General features: G+C 39.8%; 1 protein-coding gene and 1 long non-coding RNA gene across 12 annotated transcripts in view; one reads left to right on the top strand and one right to left on the bottom strand.

Moving 5' to 3' along the window:
- dnm1a (dynamin 1a) overlaps positions 1 to 20,137 on the bottom strand; it is a 59,087-nt gene that overhangs the window by 31,245 nt on the left and 7,705 nt on the right. For 5 of the 11 annotated variants that reach the window (XM_070552332.1, XM_015942589.3, XM_070552335.1 and 2 more), the window contains exons 2-14: positions 17,432 to 17,505; positions 14,679 to 14,828; positions 14,346 to 14,549; positions 14,017 to 14,115; positions 12,073 to 12,233; positions 11,858 to 12,000; positions 11,646 to 11,781; positions 10,378 to 10,445; positions 8,754 to 8,892; positions 3,006 to 3,092; positions 1,003 to 1,073; positions 861 to 912; positions 120 to 131 (exon numbers count right to left, since the gene is read on the bottom strand). In XM_070552332.1, coding sequence (XP_070408433.1) covers positions 120 to 131; positions 861 to 912; positions 1,003 to 1,073; positions 3,006 to 3,092; positions 8,754 to 8,892; positions 10,378 to 10,445; positions 11,646 to 11,781; positions 11,858 to 12,000; positions 12,073 to 12,233; positions 14,017 to 14,115; positions 14,346 to 14,549; positions 14,679 to 14,828; positions 17,432 to 17,505 — 1,396 coding nt within the window. Of the gene's footprint in view, positions 1 to 119; positions 132 to 860; positions 913 to 1,002; positions 1,074 to 3,005; positions 3,093 to 6,666; positions 6,806 to 8,753; positions 8,893 to 10,377; positions 10,446 to 11,645; positions 11,782 to 11,857; positions 12,001 to 12,072; positions 12,234 to 14,016; positions 14,116 to 14,345; positions 14,550 to 14,678; positions 14,829 to 17,431; positions 17,506 to 20,137 lie in introns of all 11 variants that reach the window. The other 6 variants (XM_070552333.1, XM_070552336.1, XM_070552339.1 and 3 more) reach the window with 3 other exon arrangements.
- LOC107374451 (uncharacterized) lies at positions 12,228 to 14,007 on the top strand. Its single transcript, XR_001571528.3, has 3 exons — positions 12,228 to 12,903; positions 13,007 to 13,197; positions 13,265 to 14,007. It is a non-coding gene; the product is annotated as an uncharacterized lncRNA (long non-coding RNA).

Raw genomic sequence — 20,137 nt, 5'->3', positions numbered from 1 at the left:
CATGTTTCAGTCTGTCCATTATTTCCCCAAAGACAAAAAAAAGTTGAAACAAAAGTCTTTAAATTGTAAGCTCAGACAGTTGGAAACGGACATGCAAGGGTTACAAGCTTGTTACTCACCATGATTTCATCCTGAAGCAGAAAACCCACAAGGTCAAGTAAGACAAAAAGAGAGGGGAAAAAACCAAAACAAAATGGATAGTAAGAAAACAGGATTTGCAGGAAGTAAGACTACAAAAGAAATAAAAATGTGTAAGCAGAAACAGCAGAATGGGCGTCAACGTGCACCAAAAGGCTCAGAGTAGATCATGCAAGCACTTTTAGTTTTATACATTTGCAATCAGTATGATAATGTGATGTAACATGTTATAAAAGTAAAGATGAAGTTTAGTAAAGTTGGACACCTCATAGCTGTCGTAACAAGTTCTTTCCTTTGCTTATTTTATGCCTGAGTACCTGATTTTGATACAATTCAAGATACATTTTTTCCATTTAAGCCCAGAGAAGACCCTGTTTTCTGATATTTTCAAGCCTTTTTCTCCTGTGCCGACAGAGCTGTGGCTTTTGTTGTATGATCACACAAATGTTGTGTATTAGCGTGCAGGATAAACTACACAGGCGTGTGTTGCAGGAAAAAGTTTCCCCTGGAAACAAAATACTGTGGCGCTGTACCACGTTTAGCACGAGAGAAAAGAACTTCGCAGAGCCGAGTGCTGACAGAAATGAGCCTTTGGGGGAAAAGTGCATTAAGATGTCTGGTTGCCGTCCAACAAAACTGACTGAGTTCAGTCCTGAACCCTCATCACCCTGCAGCTCAAGGAATCCAGAGGAGAATCCAGCTAGCCGTGTGTTTCTGATTACCTGGTTTCCAGCTGTCTTCTTTTTGTTCATTTGGTTGATCCGCTGCTGAGCACTGCACAACAAACAAATCATCAGCAAACACATACAAGCCTCGCGAGCTGCACAGTGAGCTGGGATTTTTCCTTTTTTGCTCAAAACTCACTTTGCAAATCCAATAAAGTCTTCATGGTTGGTGTTCATGTAAGACAACTCGATGTCTATCTGCAGCAGCACCTGGAAAGAGAAAAGAATATTTCTGAAGAATGAGCAGAATCTAAAGTCAAAACTTTAGAAGTGGAGCTCTGACTCCCTGCAACGCTAAAGTGCATGTTATTAATCGGGATGTTTGATTTTGGATTATTTAGTCATTAATTAATCAAAAAATGTTATAATATCACAAAAATGCTATCATTTTGAACTCAAATCAGATTATGGAAATTTTACAACCTCACCAACTTTGTACATTTTCTTTTGTCTCAACTCATGCAACAGTATTCAGTAACTTGATTTTCACATAATGCTAGAAAGATACTTTCTGCAGGGGCGATTCTAAGGCAGGTCCAGGCGAGGCCAGTGCCACCCTGACAGCAAGCTTACCTAGACCTCCCTGTGACCCCCTTTCTGGTGGCAGAGCCCAAGCATTACTAAATGCAGATATTTTGTGTGTGTGTGTGTGTGTGTGTGTGTGTGTGTGTGTGTGTGCTGAGACAAACACTTTCCAGTTGTCTCTGAAATAGATAACTCAGGTTGTGTTTGGTCTTATGCTTTCAGATGTGGCCGATTATTGAACAATCCTGCTATATGAATGTTTAGTTGTGTCTAACTAGAGAAAATAAAATGTAAAAAAAAAATTTGCACAAAATATAAAATGTGAGTAATTTGTGAACAAATCAAGAAAATATAAAGATGCTTTAAATGTTGAATTTGGAACAATTTAATAAAAAGCTATATTTAAAAAAAATAATGTCTACTGGGTGTTTAGAGGTGCGCAGAATCAAGGTACAGTATTTCCTTTAAAAGCTATATTTTACTAAAAAAATAATCACGCATTTATTTTGACGAGCAAGACACTGGGTTTATGTTTACATCTACCAACAGAGGGCACTATTGCAGGCTGCGAAACAGTCCTCTCTGCACGGCGAGGCTGGCGCTGTGGAAAATGGTGAACTCGACAAATGAAGCAGTGGCTTCTGAGCCCAGAAGATGTCGTTATCCTTCTCAAAAGAGGAGTGACCATAAAAGATCTAAAACCAGAGTGAGTTTAGATGAAGCCGACAACAAATGGACCCATATAAAATATTTCATGTATTCTAGCGAACCTGGTATCCTGACGGCTGGAAACCTTGGAAATAGTAAATGGCCTGTAATTAATATAGCGCCTTCTAGAGTCCTAGAACCCCCCAAGGCGCTTTATAACACAACCAGTCATTTCATTCACACACACATTCACACTCTGGTGGGAATGAGCTACGATGTAGCCACAGCTGCCCTGGGACGCACTGACAAAGGTGAGGCTTCCGAGCACTGGCGCCACCGGTCCTTCCAACCACCACCAGCAGGGGGGCTAAGTGTCTTGCCCAAGGACAGAACGACAACGACAAACTGAGCTGGGCTCGAACCTGCAACCTTCTGATTACTGGGCGAGCACTTAACTCCTGTGCCACCATCACCCCTTGTTCTATTGTTGCAACTACACCCTCCACACACTAGATGTCGCTTTGGTGTTTGTGTTCCATATTCAACCTTTAAGACTAAAATGCAAAGAAGATATAAAATATATATATTTCCACGTTTGCAGGAATGGTGCACAAGTGTCTCAGCCCTGTGAGAATAACTTGTCCCACAAACCAAGAATTCCTTGATGTATTTCCAAAGAATTTATGGTGGATGAAAGTTTGCTCAGATAGCATTTCTCTTTTCTGGTTTTCTGCAATTCCCTTTCTACCAGTGAGCTACACTTTGAACTGCTTTTTCCATGTAGCCCTGCCACCTGTTGGCTTTACCAGGATGCAATATATCCAGTTTTCATTTGGAGAAACTTTCAGTTGATGTGCATGTGTGAAAGTGCAACTCCAGGCAAAGTCCGATAATAATTTTCTGCACATTCCCCCTTTAAGAGTGAAAATTCCTGTCACCGCCTGAAGAAATGAGGAGGAGAATCAATACCTGCTCCTTGGTGCGACTTTCTCTGTCTCTGATGTGCTGAGTAACAATTCTCTCCATCTCTTCTCTCAGCATGGGATACTGAGCCAGCTGTAAGCACAGGAACCAGCAGGTAGGTAGCAAATAAACACACACACACACACACAAGATTCAGAAAACCACTAAATGACTGATTCCACTGAAGCACTGCATCGATACAACATGAAAACATTTAAACATGTTGAGTTTTGAGGGATTTGGGGTTTATCCCAGACTCAGCTCTATTCCCTGCTCATCCTGACCAGAGGCTGGAATTTCACATTCAAAAATTTGTTGCCCGGATGGATCAAAAGCAACAAGATTAGAGCGAAGTCTGTGATATTACCATCCAAACAGAGCGTAAACACAGTTCCTGGCAGGAAAGCTTTCTTTTCCCAGCACACTGCAAGTCTGTTTTCCATGAGCTCATTGCAGACCCAGACTTTGGTGGGCCGCCAATGTGACACAAACACATTAGACAACGTGTGAGCAAAGAAGTCAGAATCAAAACCAAAATCACAGAGCAAAGAAAGACTAATGTTTGATGTTTCCGTGCAAGTTACAATGCATCTTTCATGCCGGCCTGGTGGTTTTTTTTATGGGGGGTGGGGTGGGGGTGGGGGTGGGGGGTCAATAAACCACTTTCTGGATTGCATGTTGCTTTACAGTTTCCTGCGTTCAATTACAGAGCAGAAGATGGGTCAGGATTTCCAGATAAGTCGGGCAAAGAACTGGCCTTAAAGGTCGTACTTGTGGGCGTTTGCATGTGTCATGCTCTTCTACCCTTCCCATGTTGCAGTTGCACGTGAGAGCTTTGTTCTGCTGTTGATGATATGAAGTTACTCATATGAGAAGTGTGGAAAGGTTTATGCATCTTATGCATGAATATCTGCTGTTTCCTTGTGAGTTTTTCTTTTTTTTTTCTAGCGTGTTCTCTCTGGTCCACACTAGAGGTTTAAGGATAACGGATGCCATGAGGATGAGTTGTCATTTGTGCTCTGGAGCTGCACATTTAATACTGATTTGCCTCCATTCAGTTGGCGGTTGCAAAAACAATTTACTGTACTATTATGAATGGAAACTTAGGAGAATGTTTTTAAAGCTTGTGAATTTATGAAAAATGGATGCAACCCGCATTTAAAACTACAGGAAGTTGAACGATGCATTGCAGCTTGGAGGCAGACACAGGCTGACAAATTTTGTGTGTGCTGAGTGATTTTTAAAGCTGCCACAGAAACACATCACTGACAGTGGTAGGAATACATCAGCTCTTAGCGTTTTTTCTTAAACAAGCATCAGGAGGAGGGACGGGATGACTCAGGCCAGCATGCAGTGCAAAGAGCCAGAAAGGGGAGGGAGAGGAGGACAACAGACAGGGAGGAAGACTTCAAACCGACCCCTCGGTGGATTTTCCCTAACACTGTATGTTAGCGTCTTTAAAAAGACGTTTTGTCTCTGAAAGAAGAGTTAAAACACAAGTGTGACAGAGCAGAAAAATCCAAAGGAGGTCGCAGCTGGGTTACAGGGTGAAGAGGATGAAAGAGAAATGAAATGAGAAATAATAATAATAGTAATAATAATAATAATAATAATAATAATAATAATAATAATAATAATAATAATAATAATAATAATAAACAATATTCTGAAGATGTCAGTAGTCAGAAAGTTCAACCAAACTGACAAAAACACAAATATGGAAACAATACAGACAGAATATAACGTAAACGTTTTGTTTCCAAAAAAGTCAAGACTGTTTTCATTTCAGATTCAAATACAGCGCAATAGTTCGAAAGGTATTCAATAAATATGCAGGTAAATATTTAATTAAAAATATGACTTTAAATGCTAAATTTTTCCTGCAGTTTTATGAGCAGGTAAAACTATATAGAAACTCACCTACAATATAAAGCTTTTAAAATAATTTATTCCTTACTTTGTCTTATGTTTTCCTTTTTTCTTTCATTTTTTTATCTTCTTCATTTGAGTCAATATTAATATTATGCTATAATACCACTATGATATGCTCCCATATACTATTACACGAGTACTAAAGGGTACAGGTGTAATGTTTTATTATTTTCATTAAAACATCTCCAAATTCTGGAATTATTTTTGTGTTTTTTTTAAGTTTCGTGGAAAGGGACTAAACTGTTTAACGAACAGATGAAAGGGTTAAAAACTGCAGAAAGGAATCTTCTATCAGCACAGTTCAGTATCCATAATGGTACAAGCTGTCAGGTAAACACTCTAATAAAGCAAATTTTCCTGATCTAAATACAAATAAATTGACTGTTATAAATGGAATAAATGAAATGAGTTAAATAAACTGTTTACATAGGACCCATTTATGTTTTTCGTGTTTGAAAGAAAGCTACTCGAGATGGTGTTGATGCTTGTTTCTGATTTTAAAGACATTGCAACATTCAGCATAACAACTATTACAAAAGCCTAACTTTACAGGTCAAACAAAAGGTCCAGAAGTTAAACTGAACAACCCACGTAGAAATCATTGGAGCAATAAAGCTTTATGACTCCTTAATTGCAGAAAAAATAATTTAAGTTATTTAATTTTAATTTGTGATCTCCCCTTCATTTTTATTTTAAATTATTTTCAAATCAGCACCTTCTGTTTTTAAAGTCAATTCATAAAGAGCCCACGCTTTTTTGGAAACAAGGTTCGATGATTAAAATCCAAACAATTTTAAATAATTTTAAGACATCAAGAGATGAGATAAAAACTATGTCTAACATGCATTTTATATTGTTTATAAAATCAATAATTTACAGAAGGACATAAAATAAAAAGTCTAATTAAAATTCTAAATAAGTTGAGTAAAGATAGACTGATATTTGCTGGATGATCTTATATTTTCTTCACTTTTGCTAGAAACAAAATCAAATAGTTAAAGTTCTTGTTGGATAAAATTTTTTGTGAAGCTTTACAACGTGCTGCTCTAATTTGAGAAGTTTGAACAATTCTAATATTTAAACAATAAACTATTTTCCTTCTTTTGTGTATATTTTGGGATATAAAACTTGTTCTTTTGGACATGTCATGAAGATTCATTTTGTAAATGATCATTTTAATAAATAAAATATGTAGTTAATGTCGCTCAAGGTGAAAAAAAATCATAAATGTGTTTATCACTGAATCCCTGTTAGGTAAAAAATTTGTTTATCTTTTTAATAATAACAAAATGAAGAAAAAATTGTAAAAACAAAAAAATATATATTAAAAAAGAAAATATTTTAGTTTCTTTTTTGCTCTAATAAATTAATGGTATTCAAAGGAACATGAATTTCTTCATGATTTACATGTTAACTAATTTTAGAGAATATTTTCAAAAAAATTTTAGATCAATGTTATTATTTGTTTGTTTATTTTTTATTATATCAAACTGTTATTATTACTGGCATCAGTATAATTATAAACTAAGGTTTACATTAAGTATTAAACACTGAGCTTTAATCAAGCAGTTATTATCATTCGTGAAATTCAATATTTAAAATCTTAACTTTGACCTAATTTTTTTTTTAGATTAACATGAAATTCAGTTACAGTAAAACCATCTGCAGCCGTCAGTCCACCCTTACCCGCAGACAGACACTGAAAGTGTCCCCTTGTTTTCAGGGGGGAAGTTACCTTTTGACTACCCTTGTGTATGGTGGAGGTGAGTTCACTCACTACCATATCTATACACTTCAGTGTGGGCTCCTTCAGCTTTTGGATCTGCTTTTTCACTATAGCCTCAAAGGCCAGATCAGGGGTGAAAAGCCCCGTCCTGTTGGGATGAGCAGGTGGAGAGAGAGAGAGAGAGAGAGAGAGAGAGAGAGAGAGAGAGAGAGAGAGAGAGAGAGAGAGAGAGAGAGAGAGAGAGAGAGAGAGAGAGAGAGAGGAGAATAAACAGGGAGGGAGTGCACCGGGGGACATAAATGAAAGTGAGATGAGATGGGAAAAAAACAAAGGAGTTTAAAGAAATGATAAGGAGAGAAGGATGGAAGTAAACTGGGGATGGAGCAGAAGTGAGGATGGATTATAGATGAAAAGGAGGTGTGAGGAGTTAGAGGGACAGAAGGAAGAAAGTGCAAGTGAGATATTTGGTTTTCCCTGCAGCCATTCTAAAACAGGACTGTGCTGGAGTCTCTCTCTACGACGAAAGAGGGAACAGAAAGAGAAGAGCAGAGAAACAGTTAGAGATAGAGAGAATCCCCCAGCCTTCTCCACTTCACCAGCCAAAACTTCAAGCAACAACAAACTGAAAGACTGCAGATGTGCACCTGGACGCTCAGCCAGACCCCCCACCCCCTCCTGATCTCCACCTAAACCCCGTTTCCTCCGACTTTCACTGAATGCCTTTTATCATAACAGTTGTCCTCCCAGGCTTTCCCAGTTGTTGCAGCTCAGCCGCTGTTGAAATCATTCAGTCACACTGGATCCAAATGTTTAAGAGCCGTCCGTCTGCAGGTGCGCGACTGCAGTCTCACACACAAGAAAGGTTTGGAAACTGATGTCATCCAATATGGTTGCAGGAAGAATCATGTTTCTGCTTTTAAAATCAGAGTCAATAATCTAATTTACACTGCAAAAATGCTTTTTTTTAGAAAGTTAAAGGTGCTTTATGTAAGAATACAGTGAGAATTTTACAATGAGAAAATCCCAGAAGAGTCGAATATTTCAGTCATTTTGGAAGGAAAGTTATAATGAAGCATATTTCATATCCAGCTGGCTGCAGGGATTGTCAGTTTTTCTCCTTTCAAAACAAATGAAGGGGGAACGTAACTACTGTTTAGCATCAGTGAGTGTGGGGTTGCCGTGTCTCCTGCAAGCTAAAACTGCAGCGTCGACATTTGTAATTTGATGATGGCTGGCAAAAAGCTCCAGAATTGTTTAAAGTGGTGGCGGTAATCAAATATTACCACAGGATGTAATTTTTACTTCATTTCTACATAATGCACCTTTATAAAAAGCCTTGATTTCGGACATTTTATCTTATTTTAGTGTAAAAAATACAAAACATTCTTATATGCAAAAACAGCACTGTTTGACTTAAGGTACATATTCTTATTCATTTGTTTATTTATTTATTCACTTATGTTTTAGCGGAATAAAATCGCTTGAGATGAAAACAATCCAAATTTTCTTGTTTTGAGTAAAAACTCTGCCGACAGGGTGAGCAAAAGTTGCTTGGCAAGAATTCTTTAAACTAGTAGAAGAATTTAAAGTTAGATTTATTTGTTTAGTAGTTTAAAGATTTCTAGCCACACATATTTTGCTTACTCCATAGGCAGATTTTTTTTACTCAAAAGAAGAAAAAATTGATAATATTACAGGCTAAAAGTAAGATAAAATACATAAAAACAAGGTTGAAATAGTTTTTTGCAGTGTATGACTTGTATACCTTGAGTTAACATTGTTTTAACAAATTATCTGGGTTTTAGATTGCTATGTTCTATCAGAAATCATATTTTGATGACCACTCAGCTTCCACACTGGATTGCTACAGAACAGCTATCAACCATCGGCAGCCTGTCCAGCCAAACCCGCCCAAAAGCGGCACAACAGGCAGGCAGGTCAACCTCAGCCCACCCTGCCCCTCCAGGTGTCCCCCAACAACAAGGACTGGAGAGAATCAGGTGGTCACAGCACAAGGAAGCCAACAACTGAGGGACTCATTGGGGTCAAAAGCAAAAGACAAGACACTAATCACCATTTATGGTTTTTGTTTTTACCTTCCTGGTACACTGCCTAACTGTAATGACTAGCTCAGAAATGACCATGTCCACACATTTGGTGCAAGGCTCTTTAATCTTCCCAATCTGCCTTTTCACAATAGTCTCAAAGGCCATGTCCGGGGTGAAGAGGCCGGTTCTGCCCGACACAGAGAGAACCAGCCACAGGGCCGAAAAACAACAGGAGGGAGGGGAGAAAGAGAGACAGGAGGGAGGTGGGTGAGGCAGAGAAGAGAATGTTAGTTGTGGAGATTTACCTTTCATATCATAGCTTTACCACCAAATAAACAAGCAAACGCATTTTAAAACAGAGACGGTGAAGGCATGGAGATTCAAAGAAACCAATGTTATAACTACAGACTGGTTGGTAAACTCCTATAAATGTTACTTTTAAAATTTAGCAGACATAAGTCCAGTTGACACAACAGGATTCCGCAGACATGAAAGACCACACAAGTAGAGATAAAAAGAATCATGGACATACCAGTTGTGGTCCTACAGTGTGCTGTGTTGCAAAGAGGCTAAACGAAACACTACACACAAACAGATTTCACACATGAACATTCCCCGTTCAGACAAGAAATCTTGCAAAATCTCTTGAGACCAAAAGTGACTTTGGTGTAAACAAAAATGGCAGAATGCTTTTGTAGCCTCACTTTCTGATTGGCTACGTATTCAACAGGCTGCCTGGTTATCCTTCCTCAAAATCGGGCCAAGACAGTCCAACATGTTTAGTATCACCAGTTTATGACTAGAGTGGCCCTGACATCCTTCTGAACAGACCAAAGCGCTCTTAACACACCACACACAGCAAGATTATCTGATAAGACTATCTTTAGAGTCATTACAATAATAGGGTGTATCCTGATTGTCAGAAGCAGAGGATCGGGTCAAAAACTGGCATCATTTCCTTGCTGTGTGAACCAGCCTCAACAAATTGTTAAAAGACTATAAAAACTTGAAGGAACTTAGAATTTAACCTTCAAATGGTAAACAGCGTTAAAACTAAAACCCTTAAACATCCAAATGAGGGCTTTGCAGAGGATGAAAGTTCATTATTTATTTTAAAAAAAATAAACAAACAATGCAATAAACCTGCACTTGTGGCTTCACACCCACTAGCTAAAGTGGCTAATGTGCTCACCTGAAAATGCCTAATCAAATGTTATCACTAAACATGAGCTACCACCTATCTGCTCTAATGTTTCAGCCTTTCAGTTTGACATACAGGAAGAGAATAGCTAACACACAAATGAGACAAGAAAGTGCAAGATTTCACCAACCAGACTGACCAACCGGCCACAAACACGCACACACACACGCGCGCGCACGCACACACACACACACACACACACACACACACACACACACACACCAGCACAGCTATATGGACAAGCCAAAACACATAAAAAACACAAGAGTAGTACAGTAAGTATTGCCTGATCTGTATCTGATCCCTAGATTTCCTTGTTTAAGTGCATTTTTGATACTAGCTTGCAGAAGAGCAATTAGTGTGGAGGTCTTGGCTCGAACTATAGGGAGGAAGTTAAATGCGGTTGTGGTAATTGAGACAAAGAGATGAAGGGATGAGAGGACAGAGCAGTGAGCTGAAGGGCGGACGTGCCTGATGCCGTGAATGTTCTTGATAGCATAGCTGATTTCCTTTCGGAGCTCTTTCTCATCAAACTCCATCTGAAAACAGACAAAGAGGATTAAAGACACATACACACACACATGCGCGCGCACGCACACACACACACACACACACACACACACACACACACAAGTAGATTCTGGCTAAACTCAAAGCTCCTTCTTCCAAGTTCATGTATTATTCTCCTACCATCTGTTTTTAATATTTTTGCTCAAGCATCTCCCTTTAATTTACTGCAATGCCGCATTCGTCACGATTTTTTTTTTCAGGTTTCAAATTCTATTCCAAAACTTTTCTCTTCTTATAAACACATAAAACACAGTGATGAATCGACCTCAAACATATCCAACCAATGCACACAGAGTCTTTTTGTGTTTTCTGTCTGATTAGGAAGCAGTCTGTTCTGGTAAACCCAGCGGGTATTTTTCTACAACCTTGGACACAGACAGTAAGTTTTAAACCCTCTGAGGGAGGGCGAGAGAGGACACAAGACAGGGAAGGCTGGGAAAGAGAGAAGAGATCAGTCATGAAAGAGGAGGAGAGAGGAAAGAGTCCATTTGAGATGGAGGACAGTGATGCTGGGTGAGGAGAAACAGGAGAGTAGAGGGAGGGTCAGAAGCAACAGCATAAGAGGATTATTTCAGTGAGAAAGGTCATGTGCTGAGGCCAGTAAACGAGTAAATTTATAGCAGGAAATCCGTGGGTTTATTTATGATGGACACGTTCCACTAAGAAAATGTCCTGGTGCTTTGCATGCTAACTCACTACAGCTATTTAGTCAGCTGTCATTGATGTTTTCAGTCCCACCCTTAGTTTTCCTGCTGTTGCAGGTGAAAATTAACTTAATGCACCAGGTGGTGCTTTTTAGAACCATCTGAAAGGAAAAGCATTACAGTAATGGTAGTAAATATATCCTTATGTCAGCTCTACTAAGTCCAACAAGGACTCAACCGGCTACTCTGAAGTTGCAAGTGCCGTATTCTGGCCACATGGGGCGATGGGGTTTGAGTGACATTTCAGTAACCCTGCAAAGAGTCATTTTAGCACATACTGGCTCAAATTTTTTTTAATTTAATTTAATTTAATTTTAAAATGTGAAAAAGTTGCTGTGTGTGTGTGTAAAATGTTACTCATAGAAAGTTTTGTGTTTATGTTTTTAAATCATATTTTAAATGTTTTATTCTGTAATAGATATACTATAAGCATATCTATGTGTGGTTTAGAAGTGGAAGCCACACCTTGACCAGCTCAAAAGGAAAGCGTTCATGGAAGATGCGATTGATCCTGGCTCCACCTGACAGCTCAGCTGTGTCGATCTGGTCTCCAGAACCTTCTATACACTTCTCAAAGTCCACAGAGAACTGCTGCACCATCCTGCAGATAGAGGGGGATGCCAACATTACTAAACACAACCAATACCTACAACTTCCTGTTCCTGTCATACACTCACTGGAGGAGGGCCTTGGTTTTACGAGATGGATCATCAGGTCGGAAGTTTTTGTATTCTTCTACTTCCTTCTCTATGGAGAGGAGCTGACTCTGTAGCTTGGTCCGCAGGCCAGGAAGGGTGTCTCGGATGTGGTTGGTCAGTTGCTGTCAAGGTTAGAGGTCACCTTTTACATCAGTGGGAATCGTGTGGGAAAAGGTCTGTGCAGTTTTACCCACCTGATTGAGAACTTTCTGGAGGTACGGCGTGCCCATCCGGTCAGCGAGGTGTCGGTACGCAGGATGGGTGAGGAAGAACTTCCTCTCTGCAGCCATAGCAGCAGTGATGTCTTTCTTCCCATCGATGTCCTTCTGGCTTCTGTTGACCACACCAATGTAACCTGGACAACACAAAAGTCACAGGCCACAGATGTACTGTGAGGAAAAACCAGCTCCAACTCAACTTGTGACTTCCTAAAATATGAGAAAGGAGAATGGAATCTTGGCATGTTGCCGCACTTTTTTCTTAAATACATGAGCTCCAATACAGGGAACAGTTCCAAGAGGATCCAGCTGCTTCAGAGAAGTTCAATAACGTTAGTCCGTGGGAAACCACGGTCCTCGCAACAATCTTAAACATGTGCACAATTAGCATAACAGCTCTAAAGATAATCTTATCAGATAATCCTACCGTGTGTGGTGTGTTACGAGCGCTCTTGTCTGCTCAGAAGGATGTCATAAATCTGGTCTTACAAAAACATTGGATTGTCTGATTTTCTAGGACAAATGAACATGCTGGCTGTTTGATGTCACATGTACGTGTTTAGAGATTTGTTGCACACTGTAGGTTCGAAACTGGTCTATTCATGATATTTTATCACCACGTGTGTGGTCTCTAATGCTTTGAAGAATGCTGCTGTGTGTCATGGGCTGAGGTGAGCTCATCCTCTAATCTGCATCAGCATTCATTCCAGGTGAGCGGTGTCTGAATGGGACCAGCTGCAGCAGATCCATCATCAGCCACTGCTGGAGGAAGACCACTAATCAACGCTGGTTGATTACTCCACACGGGTATATCCAGTTGGAAACTCTCCTGCCCCTCAGTCTCTACTAAAACTCTAGTCTAGTTATATTTTTGATTTTTCTACTTGACGCTGCTCCTTGTTTTTCCCAGATGCAGCTCGACTACACCCCTTCAGCCAAGCTCCTGGACCTCTCTTCAGCCTGCATCTTCCTTCCCTCAGTCCCGTTCACCACTGCTCATCCACCCCCCTCTGGAACCCTTACCTCGACCCCACTGGACACTTTGATCCTGCCTCCTCAGATCTAACAGACCTCTTTACAAACCATCTCCCCAGCAGCACAGTAAGACCTCCACTCCTCCTCCACCTTCAAACCACCAGACCTCCTACTAATCGGACTCTACTTGCAGGTCCAGTTCTCCCCCTCACCCCAGCATCTCCCAGTTTGGGACGTCCTTAGTTGAGCACAGATGAATAAAACCTTTGTTTAATTCTACATTTGTCTCTTGTGTTGATTCTGCATGTCTTGGGTCAAGCACTTAAACCCCAACATGACACTGTGTGAATCAGGCATATGAACGCCAAGATAATAGAGTAAGGCAGAGAAAGAAGAAGAAATTAGTTTGTTCTTGTTTTTAAGCTTAGCTTCAAACAGAAAAAGTTAAAAAGAACTAAGTTAAGGATTTAATTTCCTGATACGTCAATCTTTAAGGTTGTTCATGGCCCACAACTACAGAAAATCTGGGAACATCTATGGCATTAGACAAAGAAAGGGGTTAGAAAAGGTTTAAAAAATATATGAAAACATAGAAAAAAGGGCATGACGAATATTCAAGAGCACATGCCTGGGGTCTAACCAAGTACAAATGGAAAAGAAAAGAACCACATCAGCACATAGCAATAAGAAAAACCCACAGGACACATGCAAGCTCTTTTCCAAGAGTGTTTCTCCTCTTTCTGCCAGCTCTCTGCTAGACTTTTTCTTACGTTTGATCTCTTACTCGGGCCTGCATTGTTACACTCCCTCCCAACATTTCCTCAACAGTTTTAGAACCAGCTCTGAGGACGTCTGCTGTACCACCACAAGAGGGAAACGATGTGTCACTGAGCTGAGGGTGCAAACGTGTGTGTGTGTGTGTGGGTGGGACATTCTCATTCTCACCCCTTCGAAGAGGAAGCAGCTTGTTCTCCAGGATGTCTTTAGCATCTGTTCCCTCATCCATCAGGTCCAGCTTGGTGATCACACCAATGGTCCTCATACCTGCATACGACAAATACAATGTTATTTTTAATGCCTGTAAATGAATTATGCAGTGTAAAACATTTAGGAGGAGCAAAGAAAACAACATACCCAAGTAGATGACATATTCATATCCCCTAAAACATTTTTTTATTACTTTGTGTACATTTATATTCACTTTGAGCTAGAATATGTTTATGGGTGCGTGCGTGTGTGTGTGTGTGTGTGTGTTCCTTCATACACACACTCACCCTGAGGGTCGACCTCTTTGGCAATCTTTAGAGCGTCAGAGTTGGCCAGATCAGAGTTGGCCGGGGACACGGCCAGCATCAGGCAGTTCTCCTTAGTGACAAACTGCATAAGCATTTCCCTGATCTGGAACTCAATGTCTGCTGGTTGGTCGCCAACAGGAACCTTCGTCATCCCCGGCAGGTCCACCAGCGTCAGGTTCAACACTGTGAGGAGAAAACAGAGAAGTGGAAAACTACAAAGTAAAATGAACTTTCTATTCAATTAAAGCTCTGTTGACCAAAGGGGACTATCACAGACCCTAAAAACACCTGATACAGGTGTAAAACAATCACCGTGAGGAGAGTAGACACGCAGGTTGATGGGTACTGGGGAGATGCCTTTATTTGCTCCTGTGATACGATCAGTCTCTGCCTCAATCTCCTGACGAACCTCGTCAAAATCTGTGAACTTCTTCCCCTTACAGTGGAGGAACTCAGCATGTTCTAGACAGGACAGAAGAAAGCAGGTTTATGAAGACAAATGTCTTTCTTATGTTATGTGAAAACACAACAAACTTTGATCTGCCTAGAAAATCTCAGATAACATCTTTAATTTAGAAAAATTACCCATTAGTTTCCTCAAATTAGCTGAAGGCAAGTATTTGATTCACACGATGAGTGAGCTGTGGGGAAATGCTCTTAAGCAGGCCGTGAGCTGTGTAACTATGGAAACAAGAGGATGTTGTCATCGGTCTACAGAGCTGAGCGGAGTGGAAAATATATTCGAGGGATTTTATTTCACTGAAGGAAAGGGCGTAAAGACTCCAGCTGCGTCTCACCTGGTGTGTGTTTCCTGCTACATTATGTTTGCAAGATGCATCATAAAAATTCAAGACTGAGGACGGATGAGGAAGAGTTTCATTTGGGTTGACTGGAATGACCGAATCACCGCAAAGTTGCTTTTAAAAGTAGGTTTTCATTTTTCAGTTGATATTGGTTTAATTTGAAATTCAATGCGTCTGCAAAGCCACACATGTCCTTGAAAACACAGACATGTTTAACAACACTTTATAAATCTGAAATCACAATTTACATTAAAGCTGACCTCCTACAGATTAAACATTTGGTTTTTAATCTAAATGTCATAACAGCATTAGATTATCGTGTTACTTAGGTCCTTTTATTTTTGTTTTATTTTATTTATTTAACCTTTATTTGACCAGATGAGATGATTGAGAACTCATCTTCATTTAAGATGACCATCTGGCCAAGAGGCAGCAGCAACAGACACATAGCTAGCTTAAGACCCAACAAAAGCCCATAAGATAAAAACAAACAACATCAAAATATGATAAAGCAATTAGGCATAAAGACAAAGGCTTGTTCTCATATATGTACAACCAATCAAAAGAGACTTAAAACAATATTTAAGTACTCAGAAGCACATTGATCAGAAACTATTGATTGCTATGAATTATTGAAGGTAGATAATGGGATGTAGGTAGTGAGCTTTAGTGAATTTTACAGCTCATTCCAGTCGTTGGGAGCAGAAAACTGGAATGAGGAGTAGCCAAAGGAGGTGCGAGCTGTGGGAATAAATAGGGATGCCAATACCGATACCAGTATCGGTATCGGTGCCGATATCTATACCAATTCCAGTATCGGTAAAAGTTAATCGATACCAGGAACCGATACCAATGCAGTTGCTTGAAAATGGCTTCACTGTAACTTGTCATTTCTGTTCCCCTAATATTTTAGTTTTGTGATCATTTCTATTCATATATTTTATTGTTTATCTACCTCACAGTCTTTTCCTGTTGAAAGCAGAGAAGAAAATAAAATCTGTAATCCAAATCATTGCATTTTTTGTGTGGTACAAGTATCAGTATCGGTAATTGGTATCGACGAGTACTCAGATCCAAGTATCGGTATCGTATCGGTTTAGCAAAAAGTGGTATTGTTGCATCCCTAGGAATAACCATAGAGATTAAATGTAAATTGCGCTGGTTGTTGGAAGTGATGAGCAAAGATATGACGATATTCTACCGATGATTGTTTTGTATATATATTGATACCAATGTAACATCCTGCGGGAATGGAGTGATGGCCAGCTAACAAGTGAGTGCAGGTCACTATGATGAGTAGTGAAAGGGGCACCAGTGACGAAGCAGACTGCTGAGTGATAAATGACTTTGAGTTTATGAAGAAGTTTTTTGGAAGCAGTCCTGTAAATGATGTCACCATAATCTAAGATGGAAAGGATTGTCATTTTGACCAAGGTTTGCTTTGCAGAATGAATAAAGGATGACCTGTTGCGGTATAGAAACCCAATTCTTGACTTGACTTAGAAAGTAATGTATTAATGTGAATGTCAGAAAGGTCGTTTTATCACATAATTGTGTCGAGCAAATCCATCCATCCATTTGTTTTCGGCTGCTTATCCGAGGTTGGGTCGTTGGTAGTAGCCTACGCAGGGAGGCCCAGACTTCCCTCTCCCCAGCCATTTGGGGCAGCTCCTCTATGGCCAGTTGTGAGACATAGTCCCTCCAACGTTTCCTGGGTCTCCCTTTAGGTCTCCTCCCGGTTGGACATGACCTGAAAATCTCACCATGGAGGCATCCAGGAGGCATCCTAATCAAATGCACGAGCCACCTCAACTGGCTCCTCTTGATGTGGAGGAGCAGCGGGTCTACTCCGAGTCCCTCCCGGATGACTCACCCTATCTCTAAGGGAAAGCCCAGCCACACTGCAGAGAAAACTCAATTTGGCCGCTTGTATCTGTGTTCTCGTTCTTTTAGTCACCACCCAAAGCTCGTGACCATAGGTGAGGGTAGGAACTTAGATCGATAACATTTAGAAATTTGCCAAATCATTTTTCACCAAAATATTGATAAAATTGTTATTTTTAACTGTAATCGTCAGTATTTAAGATGCACCAGTTAAACTGGGTATTCATATCCCAAATGCAGACTCATTACAGGATTCCTGTTGCCTAAAATCCTACTAATAATAAATCTCTTATGAATGGAACATGTTTAACTTTTAGTTAGTGTTCACGTCTATGAAGTTAAAAAACAGCCATACAGAGAGGACTTGTTGATGTTCACCTGTGGGGGAGTTTATCAGCTGCAGAACCAGAGGACGGCGGGTCACAATACCAGAACCACGAGGAAGAAAATCCCTGAAACACACAAACAGATGATAGTAGTGAGTAGAAGAGAGGGCAGAAAAACTAAATGCGTTTCTTGAATTGATCTTTTCTAAGGAGTTAAAGCAGTTTTAGGTGTTTTGTTTTGATGTATTAGCACAAATTTCCTCTCAGTCGCTTATATAACCTCAGTGTCAGCGTTCAACCAGCCGACAGCACAGCTGTCATTTAGTGGTGCGTGAACAATAAGGATGCTGCAGATGAATTCACACATTACTTAAATGTTTTCATGAATATTGTAATAAAGCTTTTCCTTTTTCTTTTCCAAAAAAACCTGAATTGGCCTAATTTTTGCATTTAAGGGTGCAAACTTCCCCAGACTGCGGGTATGAAAGCTTTGGATGCTCCGTAACTGACGCTGAACATTTTCCAGTTTTAGAGCGAACAAAGCGCGTGTGTGTTTTCATGATCTGTGGCTCTTAGTTTGCTGCATTAAAATATAGAAAGGGCTCACTCTGCTGGAGCTTAGTTCATAAGTATTATCTGAGTGTTTGGTTAGGTTCTGCAAAGGGAATCTTTTCAGTGTGTGTGTGTGTGTGTGTGTGTGTGTGTGTGTGTGTGTGTGTGTGTGTGTGTGTGTGTGTGTGTGTGTGTGTGTGTGTGTGTGTGTGTGTGTGTGTATGTGTGTGTGTGTGTGTGTGCGTATGTGTGCGCGTGTGTGTGTGTGTGTGTGTGTGTGTGTGCGTGTGTGTGCGTGTGTGTGTGTGTGTGTGTGTGTGTGTGTGTGTGCGCGCGCGTGTGTGTGTGTGTGTGTGTGTGTGTGTGTGTGTGTGTGTGTGAGTGTGTGAGTGTGTGTGTGTGTGTGTGTGTGTGTGTTTTCTCCCACTTGGAGGCCTTTTCAAACAGACAGATGGTCCTAGCAGCAGGTCCCTCTTCAAACCGGTGACACAGAAATCCCTCACATGAGGGCAGACCCTGCAGACAGACTTGATTTTTTTCTTTTTAATATTTTTCTGCTCAAATTTTGTTTAAAAACTGGAATAAAAATAAATCTATACACTCTTCCTGTTAACACTCTGATGTTTTTCCAACTCCCCTCTCTCATCATGTAACTATATAGCGGAAGGCGCTATATAAATAAAGCTTTGATTGATTGATTGAACTAATCCCTTCCAAGTGAGCGACGAAAGCCCCCATCAGCACCACCTACCTCTGTTAAATCTCCACTGGTGAGGTGGGGGATGAACACACACACACACACACACACACACACACACACACACACACACACACACACACACACACACAAACATTAAGATTCCTTTTAGCAGTAAAACAATCAGTCAGTATTTGTCCGAAGCACTTCTCTAATGTCTGAAACCTTTCACATAAGAAGTAAGACAGTTAAGTGTTAACTACAAAACTCGTGCAACCTTTGTATGTTACAGATTATTAGCTTTTTTTAAATTTAGTGTTTTCATTATAGGAAAGTTTAAGATGTCAAAATAGAGTTAAAAATAAAAAAAGTTGTTGAAATATTAAAATCGTGAAATAAAGAAATAAACAAAACCTTGTCCTTTATTTAAATTGCAACTTTGCAAATACTGTAGCTTCTGGACTCATTTTTTTCAAACTAAGCAACTTCTTTTTTTCTCTTTTGGCTTTTCCCTTCAGGGGTCGCCATGGAGAATCACCTGTCTCCATTTAGCCTTAAAAACTCAAACTACATGACTTTTTTCATTCATTAGTTTGGTTTTGACAGTGATAAAACATCGTCTTTATGGCAGTTTTATCCTTTCCAGGCGGAAATAAAAGCCTGTCATATCGCCCACCATCTTTAATGTCAGGATGTTAAACAAAGATCCTCCAACGTTGAGAAATTATGAACTCAAAAAGAAAAAGTTTTGACTTTTTTCCAAAGTTGTAATATTCCTATGGTCAATTCCAAACGTGTTTATGAAGTTCTGTGCTCTAAATCCCTCTCACATAAAACAATTTCAGAGTAGAACGCCCAATGGTTTGTCAATTTACACAGTGGAAATGTTAGCTATTTCTTTTAGTTTACAGTGGATAGAGCAAAACAGAATTGGGAATTGTATTATTTGTTCAGATTCCATGTCGGCATTAACATCAATGAGTACGGTGTCATCAGCTACAAGAAGGGATATTTTATATGAAACATATGAATGTTTGTTCAGATTACATAAGATTGATTAGGTTTATGTGGGTTCCAGCTCATAGGAGGGGTAGAGGGCAACAAAATGGTGGAATTTTTATGCTAAACAAGCTACTTGAATGAATGATATGGTGGACATCCTGTATAGCATGGCAGAAATTAAAGGCTATGTTAAGAAGATTCTTATGAAAAAATAGCAAGAGCATTGGATGAGAGAGGCAATGGGAAGACATCTGTATAAAACTAGGGACAGGGTGGGTAAAATGGAAACCATTCCAATGTGTAATAGGAATCAAGTGATAATTTTGAGACAGAAATTGGGGCATACGGGTTTAAACGGTACTCTCTTTATGACATGTAAACATAGTACAGGAATGTTTGGTTGTAGAAAGGATTGAGAAACGTTTGAACATGTATTGTGTCACTGTGACAAATATATACAGAACAGGAAAATATTATCTAGACAATTAAAGTTGAAAGATACTGAAG

This window comes from Nothobranchius furzeri, chromosome 6 (assembly GCF_043380555.1).
Source record: "Nothobranchius furzeri strain GRZ-AD chromosome 6, NfurGRZ-RIMD1, whole genome shotgun sequence".
Taxonomy (NCBI): domain Eukaryota; kingdom Metazoa; phylum Chordata; class Actinopteri; order Cyprinodontiformes; family Nothobranchiidae; genus Nothobranchius; species Nothobranchius furzeri.
This window is presented reverse-complemented; position numbering and strand designations above follow the sequence as displayed.